The sequence below is a fragment of the Schistocerca piceifrons genome, chromosome 10 (assembly GCF_021461385.2).
Source record: "Schistocerca piceifrons isolate TAMUIC-IGC-003096 chromosome 10, iqSchPice1.1, whole genome shotgun sequence".
In the NCBI taxonomy this organism is placed as follows: domain Eukaryota; kingdom Metazoa; phylum Arthropoda; class Insecta; order Orthoptera; family Acrididae; genus Schistocerca; species Schistocerca piceifrons.
The window spans coordinates 86,004,179-86,028,366 of record NC_060147.1 but is presented as its reverse complement, the minus strand read 5'-3'; the positions used below and the strand labels follow the sequence as shown (position 1 = coordinate 86,028,366).

General features: G+C 38.8%; 1 protein-coding gene across 2 annotated transcripts in view; it reads right to left on the bottom strand.

The window, feature by feature from the left end:
* The window catches only part of LOC124718646 (myc box-dependent-interacting protein 1), a 446,366-nt gene that overhangs the window by 7,530 nt on the left and 414,648 nt on the right, over positions 1-24,188 (bottom strand). Inside the window, exons 5-8 of one of the 2 annotated variants that reach the window (XM_047244274.1) lie at positions 19,707-19,822; positions 18,320-18,360; positions 10,567-10,818; positions 5,727-5,869 (exon numbers count right to left, since the gene is read on the bottom strand). In XM_047244274.1, the coding sequence (XP_047100230.1) occupies positions 5,727-5,869; positions 10,567-10,818; positions 18,320-18,360; positions 19,707-19,822 (552 nt within the window). The remainder of the gene's footprint in view (positions 1-5,726; positions 5,870-10,566; positions 10,819-18,319; positions 18,361-19,706; positions 19,823-24,188) is intronic. The other variant, XM_047244275.1, reaches the window with a different exon arrangement.

Below are 24,188 nucleotides of genomic sequence, written 5' to 3'. Positions count from 1 at the left end.
ACTGTCTCAAACGCTTTTGCAAAGACTGGAAGGTAATAGATAGATCTGTAATTGGAGGTGGTTTCCATGTCTCCAGTTTTGCAAATGGCTGTTATTATGCGATATTTACGTCTTTTATGAAATACACTCAGAGCTGTACATTCACTTCAAGAATAACTTACGGGTAATGCTATCAAGTCACTTTTTACACCACTTTCTGTGTTCGTGTTTTAACAAGAATTAAATATTCTGCTAGAAACACCACCACAGCCAGCAGATTTACTACTTTTTGGTGATCTGATGAATTTTGCAAATATTCTTAGGGTTGTGTTTTTTAAACTAATATTTGTTGATGGTACATGGAGTGTCTGTACAAGTAAATCTAACTCGTGTGCATTTTTTTGTTTGTTAGTGGGTGCAATGTCTGCTATCAATGTGAGGAAGTAACAACAGAATTTGTTGGTTGATGGTTTGCAAGTGTAACCATTTCTGCAGAGATCTTAGCTAGGGGATGAATTTCATAATGGTCACTAAATTGTTTGTTTCATTTTTAGTTACGATTAAAATAGTTTTTGGCTTATTCTTGGAGTAACGTATTTTTGTAGTAAAATACACAAGCTTTGAACTGCCTGGCAGATTAAAACTGTCGGCCAGACTGGGACTCAAACCTGGGATTGTTTCATTCAGCAGGCAAGCATGACCCACGGCCTGCCCTCAGTTCCATCAGTACCTCATCTTCTACCTTCCTACACGAGTTTTGCTTTTTTAATATCAGATTGGAGATTTTTACCATACTGGTGATAATGCAGTTTCAACTCTTTAAATGAGTTTGAACATGGTGTGGTGTTACAGTTGGTGCACAAGCAATGGGACACAGCATCTCTGAGGTAGTGGTGACGTGAGGATTTTCCCATATGACTGTTTCACGAGTGTACCGTGAATATCAGGAATCTGGTAGAACATCAAATCTCCGACATCGCTGCGGCCGGGAAAAGATCCTGCAAGAACGGGACCAATGACGCCTGAAGAGAATCTTTCAATATGACTGAAGTGCAATCCTCCTGCAAATTGCTGCAGATTTCAATGCTGGGCCATCAGCAAGTGTCAACGTGCGACCCATTCAATGAAACATCATCGGTATGGGCTTTCGGAGCTGAAGGCCCACTCATGTACCCAGCACAACACAAAGCTTTACACGTCGCCAGGCCGCATCAACACCAACATTGCACTGTTGATGACTGGAAACATGTTCCCTGGTTGGACAAGTCTCATTTCAAATTGTATCCAGTGGATGGATGTGTACAGGTATCCATGGACCCTGCATGTCAGCAGAGGACTTTCAAGCTGGTGGAGACTATAATGGCATGAGGCTTGTGCAGTTGAAATGATATGGGATCCCTGATACATCTATATACGACTCTGACAGGTGACACATACATAAGCATCCTGTTTGATCACCTGCATCCATTCATCTCCATTGTGCATTCAGGACGACTTGGGCAATTCCAGAAGGACAACGCGACACCCCACACGTCCAGAATTGTTACAGGAAGACTCTTCTGAGTTTAAACACTTCCACTGGCCACCAAACTCCCCAGACATGAACATCATTGAGCATATCTGGGATGCCTTGTAACATGTTATTCAGAAGAGCTCTCCACCCTTTGTGCTCTTATGGATTTATGGACAGCCCTGCAGAATTCATGGCGTCACTTACCTCCAGCACTACTTCAGACACTGGTCAAGTCTGTGCCACATCATGTTGTGACACTTCTGCATGCTGGCGGGGGTCCTGCACAATATTAGGCAAGTGTACCAGTTTCTTTGGCTCTTAAGTGTATTTTATTATTAACAACTGTCTGCCATGGTAAGATAAACCATTTACTATTAACGTTAGTGCTAAATAAATGCAGACTGTTTGGTCTAAAACCTAATTGTCAATAGCTGTTGCACTATTTTGTTCACACACATCCATGCCCGAGGCAGGATTCGAACCTGCAACCATAGCAGCCGCGTGGTTCCAGACTAAAGTGCCTAGAATCGCTCGGCGACAAGAGGCCAGCTCAATCCTCTTGGGAAGTTTACTGAGGAAAATAATGCATAGCTGTACATTAACAACTTAGGTGCCCTTAGTCAGTACCATCCGACAGAAAATTGATGTTAAAGCCTCCAAAAACAATGATTCTCCAGGAACATCTGCATGACCTTATTAAAACTGTATCCAACTGCTTTACAGAGCTTAAGAGTCTTTCTTCATTAACCTGAAGGGTTGGAAACATTTTTAAGACCTTCATATGTCAAAACAGGTCTTGTTCTGCTATGCACAACAAGTCTGCTGAAATTCCATGTACCCTTTCATTTTCTTGAATGGATATAAGACAGTCACCTTTTATATTTATGAGGCTTCTGAGGTTTTAGTGGAAAATACTAAACACATTTCTTTTAATGTATGAGGTTTTGTTCAAGCAATATTTTGTTTTGCCAGTAGCAGTAAATATTCAATCTGTGTCTGCACTTATCCTACAGCACTGGCTTTTGAAAGAATTGACCCTTAAATAGTTTAGGGAACACATGGTAGATCACTGGGATGGGATGGGTACTGCCTTGGTCAGACTGGACAGTTTTGGGAATTAGCCATGCGGGCAGCCTCTTACCAGAAGCATTCGTTTACATACTGCAGCATGTATCGTGCGGCAGTACTGTGATGCATTAACAGATTTCCTGTTAACAATGAGTCTGTGTGTAAGGTCAGTGTGTAATAAGAGGTCTGTGAGCACTAGATGGAAGTCAAAACCAAAAGAGAGGGCACATAGTACAGAAAAAGTCCAGATACATTTTATCCGAGAAAATACAGTAAGGGGATTCATGTTGAACTTGGTGAAAGAATCAGAGCTTGACTGAGGATGAACAGTGCTCAGATTCCAGGATATCTTGCCCTCTCTAATCTAATACAATGCTCAATTTTGAGCCTTTTAGCCCCTGCTACTATTTCTAGAGAATAAAATTAAGTCTACTAGAAATGAGTTTCTGGGTTGCTATCACGAGCACATCAGTTGAGGGGGGGGGGGGGGGGGGCAGGTGATGAAAGAAAGGTGCACAGTGGAAGTGAGATGTGTTAATTTGTGCACCACTTACTAAAAATATCGTTTTCTGTCATCTAAGATAATCTGCCATCCAGAAATCATAAATTTCAGATAGCTTTTTTTTATTTATTGGAGTGCACAGCTATTTAAAACCAGTACCAGTAACATTAATTAGATCTTTGGTATTAAAAAAGCTGCATAATATATCATTCAAAGTAACATGGGGATATGCTGTTACCCTGGAAGTCACCATAGAAAAGAAATGTGACAAAAAATGATATCATCATAGTAAAATCACTGATAGACACAAAAGGTACAATTATATAGGTGTTATATACAACATGTAATAAATTAAAGTTTTATATTAATGACTTCATGTCCTCAGCAAAACAACATTAACAATATTTTACAAATGAGTATCATGCAGTCACACAAACAGAATATGGTACAAATCTGTGCCATATGTGTCAGTATCGTGAGATTGAAAGTGTTTAATTTTTGTCAAACATTTGAAAATTTCTTTGTCGAACACTTATCATCTTTCAGTGTGTCCTTTCAAGTGTACAGTGGAGTTGTCAATTCCTTTATTTTATGGGCACCTAACACTATCTATACCACCATGAAGGGACTCCTCACGAGGTGGAATCAAGTAGACAATTAAAAATGATAACTTTCTACAAAAGTATGGAATGTTGGAAATTAGAAATGCAATTGCAAAAGCCATACAATGATGTACCACCAAAAGCTAAACTTAACTGATTCTGAACTGAACTGAGCAGCGAACAAAGAGACTGTCCGGTTAATAGCAACATCAGTACATAGAGTAACAGGCCATTTTATCAGTATATATGCCACTACACAGTTACATGAATGAAATATCTAAAGGTTCTGGTGGAATGAAGTGCATTAGGGTGAATGTTTTATGCACATTCTGCCACACTTTTATCACAGGGAATGCGTAATTTTATGCTTAAAGGAAAATAAAACGAAGAAGTTAATATAAAATGAGGCCCTTTCATGGTTGTCTTCAGTCTTAGGAATAGAAAGAAGTTGCAGGAGGCCATGGCAAATACAGTGGTTGAGGCAACATAATGGTTTTGTTTTTGCCGAAAAGCGATGAAAAAGCATCGATGTGCAAGCAGGAGCAGTATTATGATGCATTCAGATTGCTTGAGACAAATAGCACGTAACTCCCAGGAAGTATCCCTTATTGACAGTACGGCCATAAGACAGGAATTCATGATGGACTATCCCATTTTAATTGAAGAAAATAGTGGAAGGAACCTTCACACGTAATTCAACTTTAATTTTTTTCAGTTTTGGCAGTTTCGATTGGGATGATTAGGCCTCAGTTATGCCATCATACCCATATACCCATGTTTTGCTACCTGTTATAACCTTCCTTATAATTAGAAGTTCTGGATCATTGTTACTTCATTCATCAATTCCTGAGCAGTGTGTATTGTATGCGATATCATTTTTGGTCGAACCTCAATAATTTCAAAACAAACTTTGGTGCTACACATTTCATGCTGAAGAAAAAAAAAAAAAAATAGAAAAAAATTGCTTGTCATGAGCCAAAGGATATGCCGATATCATGAGCAACCCCTCTGATGGTGATTCAACAATTTTCCTGAATCATTTTCTTTATTTCTTCCTCATTGTCATCAGTAATTTATGTGCTAGGCTATCCTGGGCAATTGTCATCTTCAAAATCTTCTCAACCCACTTTGGAACATTTATACCGCTCATAAAACCTCGTCTTACTCGTAGCAGATTCACCAGGAGCCACAGTCAGCATTTTGAATGCAGTGCTGCACTTTATTCCATTTTTCAAGCACAATTTAATGTACATTCTTTGATCTATCTTTTTTGAAAGTAAGAAGTCGTAAGGCACTTTACACCGCTTTTAACCTTCTCGACTGTCAACAATAAACTAAATATTCAAAACAGATGAAAATGCCAGCATACATCAGATAAATGTGTACTAACAAGATTTTAAAAATTAAAATTTGGATGTTTAAGGCCTGTGAAATTAAATTCCCATTATTTTTTGATCGCAGCTCCTATGAACTACAACGTTTCTCTCTACATTTCCCTTTCATATACATGCTCCCTGTTTAACTAACACTTAAGCAGCCTACAACACTTCGACTGGCAGACTAAATCATCCAATGTTAATCCCTAGAAAATGTGTAGGAGTAAATGGAACAGCAAGTGAAAGCTTGATATTGACATCCCTGCAAAGTGGCAGCTCTAAAGGATCTAACCATCAGCTGGATACTCCATATCCAAAGAAACTTGTCAACATTTTTTTGTCTCATAATTGAGGCTGTTATTGATCCGATAGTGTTATACAGCATTAGCGAGATGTCTTCTTGTGGTAACTAATTTTTGGTGCAGTGTGATTATTTATGAGAAGAAATGCGGAACATGGAGCGGCATTCAATCAGGCATAAATAGAGTGCCATTAGTTGTCACTGACTGCACGTAAAATCCAGACACAGATTGGACAGTACAAAATCCTGCAACAAACCTGTAATGGCAGACTCTACACCAATAGACGCTCCCCCGTCACTCTTACTGAGCCGACAGCTACAAGTAGCAGAATGCTACAGCCACACAGAAGAGGAACCAGATGGGGGCACCACCGCTATTACAGACCTGTTCCTCCGGGTCGTCGTACTCCACGACTCTGATAATCTCGCCCACGTCGAATGACAGCTCGTCCACGTCCTCGCGATTGTACTTGTACGTCGCTTTCACACGGTACAGGACCCCTGGCGGGAGGTTGTCGGTTGTAGCACCTGTCGAGAAAATGGGTACATTTTTACAAAACAGTTTGCTAACAACTACTTGAGAAACTGGAGTCCATCACTAGCTTGCCTTAAATTAACAATTAAAGCATGTAGAACACATCAGAAAACAGGATTAGTATCACCTCCCTAAATTTGCAAATCTAACTGTGATGCCATGTCACCTGTGGGAAGCAAGAACAGACAAATGTTATCCCCTCTCAAGTTCATTGCTAACCTTAGTGGCATGGCCTTTAATTTGGAAAGTCATTAGCAGCAAATCTCTTATCTAAATATTTTCAGTAACATTCTTCTGCTATAAAATATTAATTAAAAGGTGTAAAAGTTTCGAATAAGCAGTAAAATGCAAATTACACATACAGTCTATAAAACAAAATGGAAGCACTCATCTACTTGAAAAACAGGCATAAATAATTTCTTCCAGCCATCTGTAATCAGCTAAATCTTATATTCAGAAAGTGTGAATGCATAAGTAAACAGAAAAAAATTTATTCATTATATATAAAAATTAATAGGTCTCGATTGTCATATTTGTGTAGTGCAGATAATGTGAGCATGAACACTGCAATGAGATAAAGAGAAAAGGTTGCTTCATCTGTAGTCATCTGAGGGTTCTTACTCACATAAGTTCAAATATAGCAACAAGTCATCAGCAGAATTTTATGTTATCATCTCCAATAGGCTCCAGCTTGATAGCTGTGTGATGATGTTTACAACACTGTATGTGAATTAAGTTTTGTGGCCATTATTTTTAAAATCAGCTTTTCATCAAATTTTTGTTGTTGTGGTCTTCAGTCCAGAGACTGGTTTCATGCAGCTCTCCATGCTACTCTATCCTGTGCAAGCTTCTTCACCTCCCAGTACTTACTGCAACCTACATTCTTCTGAATATGCTTAGTGTATCCATCTCTTGGTCTCCCTCTACGATTTTTACCCTCCACGCTGCCCTCCAATACTAAACTGGTGATCCCTTGATGCCTCAGAACATGTCTTACTAACCGATCCCTTCCTCAAGTTATGCCACAAATTCCCCTTCTCCCCAATTCTATTCAGTACGTCCTCCTTAGTTACGTGATCTACCCATCTAATATTCAGCATTAATAAAAATATTTAGGAGAACATGGTACAGTTAATATTATGTTATTTGCTGGTTCTCAGTCATTATGTCATACACTGCAGTTTGTAGTGGGACACCCTCCTCTAACATTGCCCCCCCCCCCACCCCCTTTTAATAGAAATGACAGATACAATGTATACTATCGATTATTCTATAGATGAACATCGTATCAGCTGTTTAACTGAATGAACTTCATTTGATTCTGTGTATGATGTATTACATTTCAGGCTGGAATGTATAAAAATAAATTAATTTGTTACAAGCAACATGTACTAACAGTTAAAATTCTTCTTCTTTTAAAAATATTTGAAATTAAAAAATATCTGGCATATTTAAAATTCATGTTATTAATTGCACAGTATAATGCTAATTATTAAATTTATTTCTGAATAATGATATATTCAAGAAAGTATGTAAACTCTTTCACTTCGTAAACTCTTTGGAATATTGTGAGTACCACAGAATGTTATTAGTAGTGTGCATGGTTCTGACGGAATCAGACGTGTTTTTGACTATGTCACTAATAATGTAATTTGTGGTGTGATAGACGTGGATATTGTGTAGTCTGTGTGATATTTAATACAGCAAATCATCTTCCGTTATTCAGTCATCAGGAACCCACAACATTAAATCAAAATTTCAGCCACAAGAATGTACCCCTAGACGCAGAAACTGGAGCCAACAACAAGAGAAAAAGAAGGTAAGTTAAAAGGTTTTCTTTTGTATCTTACACCTCACGAAGCTTTCAAAACTTGTGCAGAGACAGAAAATTTTAATAGTGATGTGTGGGAGGGTAATATTACAGGTTGCATGTAAGAGGTTGATTTGTATTTCATCTTCATCTCTTTCCATGCTTAAAATTCAGCAATAGAATCAATCTTTCATGCCTAGAGGTCACTTCGTGATGGGACATATTTAGGAATAGTACTCATTCAGGGATTTACTTTTCTGATAACACAAGGAAAAAACGTGTGCTTTATACACTAACTAAATTATGGCTATGGTATGGTTCAGTTACGTAATAAATCTCAATACAGAAACAATTTTAATTATTTCTGCACAAACAAGTCTTACTGTTAACACTGACAAGGTTTCTGAGTCCTATGGTCTACTGTTAGTCACCCTGGGAACAGATATGCTGTGTACATAAAAAGTTAATACGAACATGTTATACATTCAACAATAAATGTTATTTCCAAAATGCAACACTTATTTGTTAAAATGCTCAATTATTAACTACATAAAGTCAAAGACAGTACATTGTAGGGATAATGGGAAACCTTGGTTGTATAAGAAAGCTCTAGAACAAATTTAGAAAGAAATCATAACAACAGGTAATTGGCATTGCAGCACAAATAAACTCCTACTCAAAGAACAAGTTGAGCAGTGAATAATCTTGCCTGTCTTCCAATTTGACAAAACTGAGCTTACACAATGACAGAAGAGGCAGCTGCATTGCAGAACAATGTATAAACCAACAGGAAAGAGAGACAGATTCAAGATATACAAAATAATATTTTCTAGCAAGTGGTTTCCAGCAATAGATTACTGTTACATGGCTATGTATAACTATTTGCTCACAAGAATAATTATTGTTCTCATTGTAATCATCATTTTTTTATAGTTTGGTCTTTTCATACAGAGTAGGTTAAATAAGACTGGATCAGAAAATATTTACAAGTGTGATGCGAGATTGACCCTCTTTCAGGGGGCTCCGACTGTGGGTGCTACAGGACTTGCGCACCCCATTCTAAATTCTTTCGGATGCTCAGCACCCACAAAATAAGGGGCGTGAATAATAAAAGTGATATAAAAATCATACCAAATGCAGTTTTACAATAACAAGTGGGGATTGTATTGTAACCCACTCACCCACAAATGCATACAAAAATAAATTCAAAGTAGCATTGACGGTACTGATCTTTGAACCAGTTGAGTGATGGTCCATCTCTGAGGTGGACATTATGGAATGATGGATCAGCTCTCAGTCTGTGCAGATGGCTGCATCAGTCACAAATAGTAATTGATACGAACAGTTTTAAGTGGTTAGGTGTATAACGTTAGTGTGTGTAATGTCAGGCAAAGAGTCATAACTAGTGTTTTGTGTAATTGGGAAAACATATTGCAATTTATCAAGGAGGTTGAACTGCCATCAGCACAAGATGCAAGGCATAATAAAAAGTGTCTCCTATGAAGTGCACAATACATTTTGTACAAAGGGTGAATATGCAGACAAGAAAAAGAAAAATCCCCAGATTTTTCCAGGATTTTGCAAGGGAAAATACACTTTTTGCAGGGTGAAAATACATTATGGCCCTGGTGAAAGAAAATTTTTCCGTGTTAAGTGACTGTATACTTTTCCTCGGAGCTATAAAATTTATCAGTCCTCTGGTATACATTGGCATAGAACTTCCTGGAACTTCAGGAAACAAAAACCATGTGTTTTGGAAGTTCTTTGATGCACTGCAACAGATACATTGCATATTTTCGTATTATGAAAGTATAAATATGAACTCCACCATATACAGCACAATAGCTTCTGAAGCACTGAATCTGAAACTGCGATGCGCTTTTTCAGCCAATTTTAGTCCACGTCACATTTAAGAAATTCATCGCACAGTCTCACGTGCAACGTAATTCATCTTGCATAAAAAAAAATCACTTTGAACGCAACACTTCTCAAACCGCCATTTGCAATATTCCCTGTGACCTGTTAGAAATGTAAACAGTTGTAATGTCATGCTCATCGAAAGCAGTTTGATATTACGAAGTACTGTGTAGCCTTCGTCCTAAAGGCTTTTGACACATTTTGCTGCCAGCAGACACTTTTGTGTCCACTGTGTTTTGCTGTTGTCAATACCACATTTTCTGTGCAACCAAACTTTTGTTTTGGTGCTATTGTGTCTTTTATGTTTTATTGCTGCAGTATTATTCTGGAGTAGCGGTTTAATTTATTTTTTTTTTTTTTTTTTTTTTTTTTTTTTTTTTTTTTTTTTTTTTTTTTTTGTTGTTGTTGGAATATCAGTTCATACCAGTCAAAATTACAAAAATTTAACTGAAAAGTAAACCAATGAAAAATTCCCAGGTTTTTCCCAGATGAAAAGATTCCCGAGTTTTTCCTTCATTTCCCGATTGTCCTGGGGCATATACACCCTGGTACAGTAGTTGAACAACCTATTAACCAGTCATCTGTTCTTTTTACTTGAGGAAAATAACAGGTCAGGGAACTGTGAAACAGATGCTGCACAGTAAATGGTAAGAACTCTAGAATGTAGCAGTAATAGGGGTCACCAGCAGACACATTCCCTACACAATAATATACCTATTATTCCATCCATCATATAATTCAGAACAATTAGATTGTTGTCATTATCGCATATTTATTTAAGGAATTATAGAATTTCATGGCAACAGTCACTTGTCAAAAACTGTATTAAAATTAGATACCAGTCTGCTGATAATACCACCATGCTATTTTTGAAGAGCACCAACCACGGAAAGTACAGAGAAAAAAAGAATTAGAAATGCTTATACGATACACATCAAACTAATTGTCGATTTCCATACTCACCCACAGGTATGTCGTACAGCTCTTCCACTTTCTTGCCAGGTGCCGTGCCATCCGGCACTGCCGAGGTAGGTGTCGGCTTGGCGTTACCGTTTACCTGCGGGCGGGGCTCGTCACCTTCTTTCGGAGCTGTCTCCGCCCTCGGTGGGGCAGCCGCTGTGGGGGGTGGGTTTTCGGCCGCAGGTTCTGGGGACGGAGCACTGGGAGGGGGGCTGCTAGGGGAGGGGGGAGGGGGGCCTTGGTTGTCATCGCCAGCTGCAACACACGGGGACCGTGCAGGGCATGCACACAACACCTCAGTCTCAGAGCCGAAAAGTCCGTACAGAATACCAGAAAGAGATTGTCAGGGCACATCTGTCACTCTCGTTCTCCCATAGTATGAGGTAATGAAGTAGTTATTGTGCACAATACTGAATGACAAATCAAATTGTCTTTGCTTAATACAAGATTTGTTTGGATTACCTGTATTCTGTCACTTGGAATACTTGTAATTACAAAATTTACTGTTTATACTGTGCTATGTCCTCAAGGTGAGTGTCATGGGGTTACTTTGCTATTATTTGACAAAGCAAACTGTGCAGTTGGTGGAAGTGGATACTAATTCAGTCATGTGACTAGGGACTGCCACACTACAGTTCAAAGTAGTATACGCTTTCACTACCACCCATGCCCGATTTTCAGGAATAAACACATTCATTGAACTCACACGAGGTGCACATCAGGTAAGCCTACATCAGTAAACATATCCATACTGCAGTGTATTGCTTTTACTTTACAACCATCACTGCCAGAGAAACAAGCTCAAGACAGATCCAAGCAGTACTGAATGCAGGCTTGAAGGTAAAGAGTAAAGTGGGCACTACTGTCATCAACAGCAAGTACCACGAGTGAATGAAACAAATTTGTTTCCGAACAAGGCACACACAGCTCGTACCATTAACATTTGACATCTTTTATTTTACAGTTATACTGCATAATGTGCTTAACGATAGCTTATCCATTTTGGTTATATCAGTTGTGTGTGTCACCTATGTTCATAGCACTCTCCTCTACTGTTCTATTGGTCTGTCCCGCATATGATGTACCACGTAGGCACAATATGTGGCATAAACCTAGGTATTGAATGCCTATATTGCTTTTATATTTATAAAAGCAAACCTTTAATTCTGTCATGGGAGTAAAGTATATTAAATGGAGTATTTTTGTAGCAGTCTTTCAATGATTTCCAAGTTCTGGGGTTAGCAAATAAACAGTTTGGTTTGAGTCCAAATGGTGAGCAAAAAGATTTCCACTCAATAACTGGTGAATACAACTATGGAAGTGGAAAGAAAATGAACACCAACTTGGCTTCCACCACAGACACTAAGGAATCACCAAGTCTGGCAAAAGACTCTTTTAAAAGTGAGCCTACAGAGTTTTCAATAATCCGAGGCAGATAAGCAACTGTCTGTCAGCAGTCAAGCAGCAAGTACACAATGATGTAACTAAATCTACATCGATAATCGAAATATTGTGCACATGAACTGGATCATCAACTCAAATGGAAACCCAAACCGTACCATTGAATGTGCCACAGAAACTTCTGCAATAAAATATCTCTCTCATACTCTGTACGAGATTGTATGAAAAATTGTGGAGCAATGTGGACTGTAATACCACAATTTTCTCAACAATCAGCTCTGAAACAACAGTTAGACTATTAATAAACACATGAAAGTTAATAGTATTAATACATATATGGTTCAGACGAAATGCTCAAGAACCAGGTATGCACAAACATTAATTAGTAGATGTACTCATGCTAATTCTCATTCACAATACTAAACAACAGCATACTTCATATATTCCTTGCAACTACAGCACAATGATACAGTAAGCCATACATTTGCTTAATTTACACCCTTTTCAATAATCAATCTGGTTTTTATACCTAGAAAATCTAGTGACACACCAATGATTTTTTGTCTCCAGAAACAATCACTTTTACATTTTTAGACTACTTGTGTGACCATCACAAATGGTAATCTTCAGACCAAAATCAGTAACTAAAACCGTAAATGAGTCTCTAGAAATAAAAATTATTGTAACAAGTACAAGAATCACAGTCATCTCCAAACAATAAAAATGGATAACTTTGTAACATCAGTGGTAATCACAAAACTTTGAACATTTTTGGATGAATTTTCTACATTGAAGCAGAAATATTCTTTTAATCAAAGTTTTAATATGGCACACAGGACGGTAATCTTTTGGAGAGATGGGCAACCATATCCCACAAGAAGATCTCTGCACTGTAGTTAATAGTAAGGTTCACTGATCAGAGACATAGTTTGAATTTAAAAACTCACTCAGTCATCTAGAACAGAAGACTAGGGTTCACATTACAAATGTAAGTCAAGTGGCTTTGGAGGCAACACAAACTACACAATTTCCATCCATGTTCACGTTTTCTATCATTTCCACAGATCCCTGTGTGTTAATGCCATAATGGTTCTTTAAGAAAGGGCATCGCCTATTTCCTTCCTTGATCCAACCCATTCCATTTTTGTTTTCATACCCAGGATAGGCAGTACAGTTATTTACAAATTCAAATACAAATATATACACAATACTTTGTAAATGTTAAACTGATTTTGAGGTCCAGAACCCAACAATATCAATTGTTGGAACATCCGATAAAACCGGGTCACCAGCATGCAGACTTCAGACAACTTCTGGCAGACAAACCACGCTCGAGGCCATTTTGTGGAGTACATTTCACTGATGATGTTAAGCTCCATTATTACATTATTCTTCAGTTCTGCCAGGCGTGTAGCCACACACACACACATTGGCATTCCTTTAAGGTAGCCTCACAAGAAGTCTGGAGACAAATTGGGAAAATGTGGAGGCAATAAGACTTTAGAGACGAGTCAATCACAATAAGATTCACTGAAGAAACGATTTGTTTCATTAGATGTGTGACAAGTGGCATTGTCCTGTTACCACCAACAATAACATTTATCAGCCTCTAGAAGCAAAATAAATGGCATAATGATGTCTCAATAAACAACACTGTTCACTGCAGTTAAAAAAAATTTGCCCCCACTATTTTCTGACGCTTTATGGCACACCATACACCTATTTTTTGACTGGGCAAGGTATCTTCATGAAAGACACGTGGATTTTCAGTTGACCAAATTCTTGTGTTTTAACTAATCACATATCTTGCATTTTAACAAATCACATATCCACCAAGACCAAATGACAGCTCATCAGTGAAGAAAACATGTTCCCATTCTGTGATTCCAAGGATGTCAAAAAATCACTTAAACCATGTACAATTTGCTAAAATATCTCTCTCTCTCTCTCTCTCTCTCTCTCTCTCTCTCTCTCTCTCTCTCTCTCTCTCCCCCACCCCCCCAACACCTTCAGTTCCTGCACACTACAAACATGATGTGCACAAAATTTTGTCTGTTCATCACTTTCTTATCACTCACATACAAAATCTGAGATTGGGCAGGTAATGTCCTCAAGTTTTTTTGAAGGAAAACACACCATCACATCTATCTCCTCAGCCATGTTTCAAAATGACCTGTCTCCCTGTTCTCACTTTGTCTCCAACTGATCTGCATTGCCAGAAACATGTAATTAATATAATTATTACTGAATTGTCTGGCACTGCGGCATTTGGATATTTCTCATGAAACGTCTACAATATACGCATAGGAAGGATGAAAACTCATTGCTCTTGGCAAAATGACATGCTTATCAAGCAATAAATTTTGCAGTATTACAGACATCATGTCACCTCTAACCATAACACAGGTGTTGTCTGTTGTATGTAATACCTGTGGTACCATCTTGTGGTGGCTGATAGAATGAATGCAATTCGAGTCCTATTTGTAGACATTTATTTTCATGTGCGCGACTTTTCGATTGCACTGTACAACGATGGAGGGAGAGGGAGGAGCAATGTAGCAGAGCTGACAAGATGAGATGCAGGTAGGGGACAAATGGAAAATAGTGAAGAGGCCAAGTGTGATGGCTTGTGTTAAGGCAAAAGATGCAAGGTTTTTGCTGCTCTTGGGTCACTCCAATTTAAAATCTCCACGGTTTCCCTTCGACAGGTGACTGTCAAATATATGGATCCAGAGCTATTTGAGGGAGGGCGTGTTTGTGATGCAAATGCTCGGCTTCAGGACATTTTAGTAAAAATATTTATACAGTGTGTTTCAAACTGAATACACAGGCTTAAGGCTTTGTAGCATTTGTTACATTCAATTTACAACTATAAATAATATATCAAATGACTGACATAGTCAAACAGTTCTTCTTACAAGTAACAGTTTTTCGTTCAAGTGTTCAATGATGCACATTAAGTTCATAGGTGAGTTCTTCCCAAGCCATGATCAGTATGTCTGGAGTAATTGTTGGAACAATGCTGTTTATGAAGTTTGGTAGGTCAGTTGGTAGTGTTGTACCATCTCGTGGGGACCTTCTGACCCCAGATGTGCACATTAAATGTGTTCACATTTACTCTTAGGTGAAATGTCAATTCATCACTGAAGATAACACAATTGAGAAAATCTTTATCGTCATGCAACAACATTTCATTTGCAAAATTGGCATGTAAACCGTGGTCTGTAGGCTTAGAGCTTGTAACAACTGCAGACGGTAAGGACACTCCTTTAAAGTTTCCATACTGAGACCACTGGAATTGCTGATTTACGACTAGCCTTCTGAACTGATTTCTTGGAGCTACAGGTGAAAGACGCACTCGTTCAACATATTCTTCAGTCACTCTTGGTCATTCCATATTCTTCCCTTTGTGCACAGGTATAAAAACAAAACTATGAGTTGCTCTTTCATTTGAAGTATTATTTATTATTGTAAGTTGATTATAATCAATGTTCCAAAGCCTTAAAACCTACATGTTCATTTTGAAACATCCTATATTTTTACATATAGCACTTTCCAAATTCCTCAGCTAACTCTTGGAGAATAAAGTATCACAGAACTAACAGTCTCGAATATGGCAAGGAATTCTAGAAATTGCAGGCTACATTTAACACAGGATGCTTTTCAGTCCATTACCTGAAGAATAGCTCATATGGATAGGCCTATTCCCCACAGCAGTTAACATACCTGTCATGAAAAGACAACCATTTACATATTGACTGTACACTGTACCTGTTGCCAACAACAAATACTACACAGTTTACGAGTCCATAGGTAGAACTACCAAACCACAAGCAGTTGAGTAAGGTGAGACAAAGGGGAAAGACCTTCCACTAAGGCAAAAGACTGATTTCCCCAATGTTGGCCAAATGACAAAGATACACTATTCTCTTTCTTAAAGCACTCATATAGCCACATACTTGTGTTCACAATACCATTGTTAAGTGACATACTGTCATTGGTCAGTGCACAGTTCAGTTTTATGTTGTATACCTTACAACACTGTCAAAGTTGACAGCATGTGATACTGTTACACGTCATCAATCATTTGCATGACACAGGTACCTCTCAAATTTTTTGACACAGGCTGCATTTCTCTGAATTGCATTTTCTTGGAAGTTATACCATAACAGTGTTTCAATGTAAACAATTTATTATTATTATTATTATTAAACTCGTACATCCCTATTCCTAAGAACAGGGAAAAAAAATGATTTTTTGGCCAATTTTGGTGTTAATTTTTGTCAAATCCGGTGTTATTTTCTGACTGCTTGTTTTTAAGTTCTGTTCTTTGTTGAATTATATTTATTTCCATCATACAACTCATTTTGTTTCATTATGTAAAAAGTTACTTCAGATCTATTAAATTTAACCAATTAAAGAACAATTAACTCTGCACCCAACCAGTGTTAAGTTTTCCAAAAGAAAAAATTCCTATAACTAACAATTTCTATTTAGTGACAGCATGCTGTCAAAACCCTTATATGGTATGAAAACTGCTGCTTGGAGTCCATATTTTCTATTTATATGAAAGTTGCTGTTTGACTAAATACTGAAGGGACTTGCATGTACCTGCCATTCCCGATACACATTACAGGCTCATGGCCATGTCATCATTAGTAGCGTTCACCATTATCATCTTACTGAAATGAGAACCTACTGCTATGAACACAGAATTGCATTATATGTGGTCATAAGAGTTGGCAGTCTATTTGAAGGCACAGCCCAATGTGTTTCATGGTTTCATTCACCATTGCCTGAAGTTTCCTTCTATCTATCTATATCCGTATCCCGCTCCAGCTACTGCCGGGTCTGGGTGTTGACGAGTCCTCTCCATTTGGCTCAGTCCTCCCACCACTTTTCTTCCTCCACTTGCTGCCAGGTCACACCTCTCCTTTCTACAGATATTCTCACTCCCATTTTCCACCGTGTTCTTGGGCGCCCTATAGGTCTTTTCCCATCCATCTTTAGTTCTTCCATAATTTTGGGGAGTCTCTCTGCCCATGCATCCTCTTAACATGCCCATACCACCTTAATCTCTTTCTTTCAATTTCTTCTCTCATACTTTCTTGTAGTATATTGCTTTCAAAACACAGAAGTTTCCTTCTAATGTTTTTAAAACATTTGTTTGCCACATCATTAAAAATACTTTTTCTCATAATAATGAATTTATCCTTGAATCATTTTTATTTTTAACTGCTGACAGCATTTCTTCCCTATACTTTTGCACAACAAACAGTATCAATGCATTTTGGAGAGATTTTTAATACTGAGACTTAAGTTTAAATACAGGAATCTTCAAAGACGGCACTTCAGCTTCACAAATACGTATATCAACATGGCACCTACTTGGTTTGTTACCATAAACCAATCACAACACAGGATACATGATGTCACGCAAAGGTGTTTCTGGTGTAGAAAAGAATACTGAGATTGTTTATTACAATATTTACTCCATATTATTTCTACTATTTTGTAAAATGAATTCTGTGATGAGAACATGATCTGAGAGTAGCCCAAATGACTGACAGAAGGAAAACAAGGAGGTGCTATGCTGATTTACATGTTTGCAAAGCTAATGTGCTGTATTTGGAGTTTTAATATTTGCTTGTCGTTATAAAAATATGCTGTTTAACTGACGTGCTGCATTAAGGATCTCTCCAAAATGTGACATTTTCCCCAGGTGTTTGTTGTGCAAAAGGAGGTACGAAATATGACTTCAACAGAGAAAGCTGTTACCAGGCTGACATCACACCTAGGCATGTTTCATAAACGGGAAGTGAACTATCATTTTTGAGGTAATATGCATACCTCAGTCTAGAGAACAAAAGTCAAAAACCAATTTCAACATTAAATAACTATTGGTTACCAGTCTCAGTGAACTGTTGCCTTCAGAGTCACAAGATTTGTGTGCAGGAATGAGGGAAAATGCTAAATTTCATGATTTTTGTAAAAACTGCCAAATTAGTTTTACTTGTCACATCTTTCATTTATGTAATATTTTCTTGTCCCTGTTTATGGCACATTGCAAGCACGGATGGCAGCAAATTATAACTGGTGGGAGAAGTAACAAATTGAGCTTTCATAGAAGCCTTGGCGATGTCCTCCATAGATTGGACGAAAAGTTGGCTTTCTACAAGGTATTTATTCAACCACAATACTATAGCCCAGAATATTTTAATAAGTATGGCCTTTAATGCATTTAGTTCTAGTGACATATCTAAAGATTAATTCTACAGAACATTGGAGACTGTACACAGCCACACTACATATGTGCTGCATGCTTTATTTTTGTTTTATTCTGAGACTGACTTACCCCCTATGGATGTCGGTGAAGATGGTACACTCTGGATCATGCTGAAACAATAAAAATATTATTATGCTAAAGTAATACATCTCAAAATTACAGCACTAATTAAAGTTGTCACCATATGAAAGTCATCGAATATTTTATTTGCCTCGACGGACACACACATACTACAGGACAATCAAAAAAGATTTTATTTCTAATTCAGAATGTAATAGTGTGAGAGAACAGGTACCTGACATGCACAAACATCACTTTTCCAGTAACATTTTGTTAACTCTGAAGAGTTATACTCCGTTGTATATACCCAGTACTGCTTCCACCTCCTCCAATGCAGAACTGTTAAAGCTTTCTAGCCATCACTAGAAGAATGTAATCGACTTAGCCTGAGCCAATTTTGGGGCAAGTACAATTCGCCACTGATCAGGCGATAACAGACAAAAGCCTATTCAGAAGATAGAAGAGCAGCTTTCGTGCACTTTGTTACAGATCATCGACCAGGGCTGACTTCGACAGGGAATGTCATTTAGTGAACTCTGAGAAGTGAACAGACAGTTGTTGTAAATTGCATTTGCTGTGTACTGTGAAGTTTACCTACGATTACTTGCACTTAGCCATTGAGGGCCTTTTTGGCATTATATTACATGCAGTGTTGCAGGCTTCATTATTCAGCAAGTCACCAAGATAAGTAACCCCTTTTAACTGATCTGTGTGACATTGTTACTAATTTGTTTGGATGTTTTAGAACCTTCGTTCTCCTATCCTGTTACGTGACCCTGGGGGATAGCTGTGTAATAGCGGCAGGGAGAAATTGTCTTAGCGGTGTACTGCACAAGAAGCCATTTCATGAACTCACAAACTCTGCCTACAGCAACAACAATGGAACTCAGTCTCCCCAGCAGCAGTGATGAGGCCTTTGCAAAACTGAGGGTTTACGAAACACAGTAAGGAAATTCCTCGACAGTTGCTGCATCTCGTTGTGTCGCATTTCTTAAGTACTGGGGTGATGACAGACTGCTTCCATTCTGCCAGGATCCTTCCTCTACTCCAGATTAAACAAATCAGATAGTACACGCTCTCGTAGGCTCCCCTTCTTTCTCTCAGCATCTCTGCATGTATTCCATCCATTCCTGATTCCTGTTCTTTCTTCAGCATTTTTATGATTACTACTGCCTTTTCTATGCTTGGCAATTCATTCTCCCCTGTTGGTACTGTTACTATTTCTTCATCTTCTCCCCCTCCTCTGTTCAGTTGAATGTTTTTTGCATAGAAAATTAGCCAAAAGCAGTTATGTCATTAGATAAATGAAGCATAACCTCTAAGCTTTCCCGAGTGCAGTCTAAACAGAAACACGGCAAGTATGAGAATTAATACAATAACGCATTATACTACTCACTTGTTATTACTAGTCGAAATCTTGGGCGACTTGGGTGAACTTTTCTTGACAGTGTACGATCCGCGTTGGCATTCAGTTGCTAGCTTGTCCACAATAGCCTCCAGTTCTCCGAAAACCTGCAGTACAGGAGAAAAAAAGATATATCCTTTAACGACAGCATAAGTGGATGACAGATAGCAGTCAGCATGCAGAGAAGAGGTAGCCAAGTCTCTACCAAAATGGAAGACTGACTGGAAATACAACAACTGCTGTTGTTGTAGAATGAAAGGCTTTCACGCCCGGGTGACATGGCTGTTGATATACTTTCCGGGATGTGAGGTCGTGGTCCAAGAACTTTTCTGCTCCTTACGTTTCGTCCAGAACTGCGATAGACTTCTTCAGAGGCGCTGCTCCGCTGAGTCTTGCCGACTGACTCTGTCAGTCTCACTGAGTCAGTCTGCAAGACTCAGTGGAGCAGCGCCTCTGAGGAAGTCCAGCGCAGTTCTGGACGAAATGTAAGGAGCAGAAAAGTTCTTGGACCACGACCTCACATCTCGGAAAGTATATCAACAGCCAACTGGTGTTGTTGTTACTCTAAAAGAATAAGAGTGCAAAGAATTAGGATGTGTGAAATCAGTCAGTTTTAAGTGTGTGTTTGAAATGATATATTGTTATTTCATAAAACTGTAATATCAAGGCAGTTGCCATAAGCTTTGCGAAGTATGCAGAGAGCCACTAATCCAATTTACAGAAATAAATAAATAATTCTTAATAATGTACAGATTGATACCAAATATCATATTGTATAACTTTCTCTGACATAAGGCACAGTGAAGAAAGAGCTGACTGTTCAGTAACATGAGTCAATGGCACATACAGTGCCACAGTTTGAGCAACACCTGGATTGCCGCATGCACAGTGATGGACATTTGACTGATAGGCCAGGCCAGGGCATCATGTTTGATTATCTGCTGTCACCAATGGCAGACTTGCGGCAGTCAATGTGTTAAATGTGCTTCTCTCTCATTTGGATGATATCAGTGAATGACATCATCTAGTTTGACAGCCACCAAGTTTCTCCTTTTAACTAACTGTAAAGAAGATGAAACTGGTGGACTTGTTTCTACACCTACAGCTACAGCTACATTACCTCTATAACTGCATCAGTTCTCCGTAAGTCACCGTACAGTGTGTGCCAGATTGTACTTTGTACCACTACTAATCACATCCTTCCCTGTTCCACTCACAAAAAGAGCAAGTGATAAACAACTGTCTATATACCTCTGTATGAGCCCTAATTTCTTGTATCTTATCATCATGGTCCTTACACGAAATGTACATTGGCAACAGTAGGATCATTGTGCAGTGCGAACTACATACTGGTCATCTAAATTTTCTCCATAGCATTCCCTGAAAAGAATGTCACCTTTCCTCCAGTGATTTCCATTTCAGTTCGCTAAGCATCTTCGTAATACTTGCATGTTGTTCGAGCCTACCACTAACTTATCTAGCAGCCCATCTCTGAATTGCTTCAATGTCTTTCGTTAATCCGACCTGGTGCAGATCCTAAACACACTAAGAGTACTCATCAATGTGTTGCACTGACAACCTATATGCAGTCTCCTTTACATACGAACCACACTTTCCCAAAATTCTCCCGATAAACTGATGTCCACCATTCACCCTTTGTACCACAATCCTCAAGTGCTCGTTCCATTTCATATCGACCACATATTTAAACAACAAATGTGTCGAGTAGGACACTGCTAATGCCGTATCTGAGCATTACGGGTTTGTTTTTCTACTCATCCTCCTTAACTTACATTTTTCTACATTTAGAGCTAGCTGCCATTCGTTACACCAACTAGAAATTTTGTCCAAGTCATCTCGTGTCTTCCTACAGTAAATCAACTTCGACACCTTAACCGTACACCACAGCATCATCGGCAAACAACTGCAGAATGCTTCACACCCCATCTGCCACATCATTTACGTATATAGAGATCAGCAGCAGTCCTATCACACTTCCCTGAGGGACTCCTGACGATAACCTCATCTCTGACGAACACACTCCGTCGAGGAAAACATACTGGATTATATTGTTTAAGAAGTCTTTGAGCCATTCACATATCTGTGAACTAATTCCATATGCTCGTACCTTTGTTACCAGCTCTCAGTGGGACACCGTGTCAAGTGCTTTTCGGAAGTCTAGAAATATGGCGTCTGCCTGTTGCCCTTCAACCATAGTTCGCAGTATATCAGAGAACAGGGCAAGCCGAGTTTCGTATGAGCAAAGGTTTCTAAAACCGTGATGATTCTTGGACATAAGGGTTCGAACTCAATTTACTACATTCAAACTGAGTGTATGTTCAAGAATTCTGCAGCAAAACGATGTTAAGGATATTGGTCTGCAATTTTGTGGTTTCATTATTTTACCCTTCTTATATCCAGCAGCCACCTGCGCTTTATTCCAGTCACTCAGGACTTTGTGGTGGGTGAGAGATTCACAATAAATGCAGGCTGAGGAATGGCCAATGCTGTAGAATGTTCTTTATAAAACTGAGTTGTGGTTCTATCTGGACATGGTGACTTATCTGGTGTCAACTCTTTCAGTCGTTTCTCTATGCCAGGGATGCTTATTACTACTTTGTCCATATGGGAGTCTGTTCAGTGGTCAAATGACAGTGTGTTTAAAGCCCATAACTGTGGTGTGTTCTTATTTCCCAGTGTCCACGCCTTTACTTCATCTAGAACATGTAATACTACTCCTACAGACGGGTTTCTGCAGTTTCATTTGAAACCTTTAAAGTTTATCTGGACCACCCACAGTAACGATGCATGAGGGTCATATTCTGCACCACTACTATTGTCTACTTCAATGGTAAGCAAATGCAAACCAAACCATAGACCGAACCTTGGAAATTAACTTGGTCACATGGCTAGGTACAGCCATGTTCCAGTTCGAAGCAGAGCACGTAAAAAGACTAAAGTCAGTGCTAAGATATTTGACAATATTCTTCCTTGGGAGTTAATTAATTCAAACACTCATAAGAATTAGGATAATCTTGTGCTCCTTCCACTATTTGTGTTCTATCAAAGACTAGTCTTACACTGAGAAGATCATACTCTTACGGAATACAATAGTGACCCTTTAATTGTATTTAATATCTGTCTCAAGATGACATCTTCCCCTGGAAGTTTATTAAATGTCTTTATTCCCAATTGTGATTTTGGCCTATTATGCCATTCTCAAGTGACAGCTCACTATAAAGTATGTCAATGCCCAGTGATTCCTTTTAGGAAGACACCTTCCTCATCTCCACCATGTTTACATATTTCACATGCGAGGATTCTTTGTCATCTTTATACAAGGTGCATGCAATAAGTAATGCGATCAAATTCATAAAAAAATCATTTATTGAATATATTCATACAAATAATCAAAATTTTTAAAATAGCCCCCTCTTGCATCGATACACTTCTGGAGGCGGTGTTTCCATGCCTGGAAGGCATCCCGAAATGCCTTTTCTGGAATGTCCTTTAGAGCTGATGTAACATGCACCTGGATGCTTTCAATCGTGTCCCAGTGTTTTCCTTTCATGGCTCCTTTTAACCGAGGAAACAAAAAAAAAAGTCAGTGGGAGCCAGGTCAGGACTGTAGAGAGGCTGGGGAACCAAAGGGGTCTTGGTCCTGGCCAGGAAGTCGTTGGCAATGAGGCGCTGTGACTCGGCGCGTTGCCGTGGTGAACTTTCCACATGTCCTCGATGTCGCTTCAGCAGTGCCAGACCCTCCTTTTCAGTCTTTTGAGCACTTGCAAGAAGGAAGCCGAGTTCACTGTAGTCCTGCTAGGTACGAATTTCTGGAGGACAATGCCTCTAATGACAAAAAAAAGCAATGAGCACAGTTTTGATCCTGGACTTGTTCATGCATGCCTTCTTGGGATGGGGCAATGATGGGGTGTGCCACTCTAAACTCTGCCTTTTTGTCTAAGGGTCGTACAAAAAAAATCCACGACTCATCACCAGTGATAACTGAGTTTAAAAAATTAGGATCATTTTCACACGTTTCCAACATTTCTCGGCACCGAAGCACTCACATGTGCTTGTGTTTGTCGGCCAACACTTTTAGGTCGAGTTTGGCACACACCTTTCTCATGTTCAAATCTTCGGTCACAATGCGGAGAACGGTTGTTTTTGACATGTTTAGAGTTTGTGCTATAAATTGAAGGCTCAGCCGTCTGTCAGAGTTCAAACAATCACGCACACTCGCTACATTTTCGTCGACTCATGCCGTTGATGGCCGTTCCTCTGTGAACGACTTGTGCCATCGGAAAACTTGTGATTTGGACAAGCAATCATTCGCAAAGACATGCTGAAGTAATGGAAACGTTTCGGTGGCGGACTTCCCAAGTTTAACGCAAAATTTGATAGCATACCATTGCCCTACAGAATGATCCATTGTGCCGTGTTACATAAACTCAAAACGGGGTTGACGGAAACACA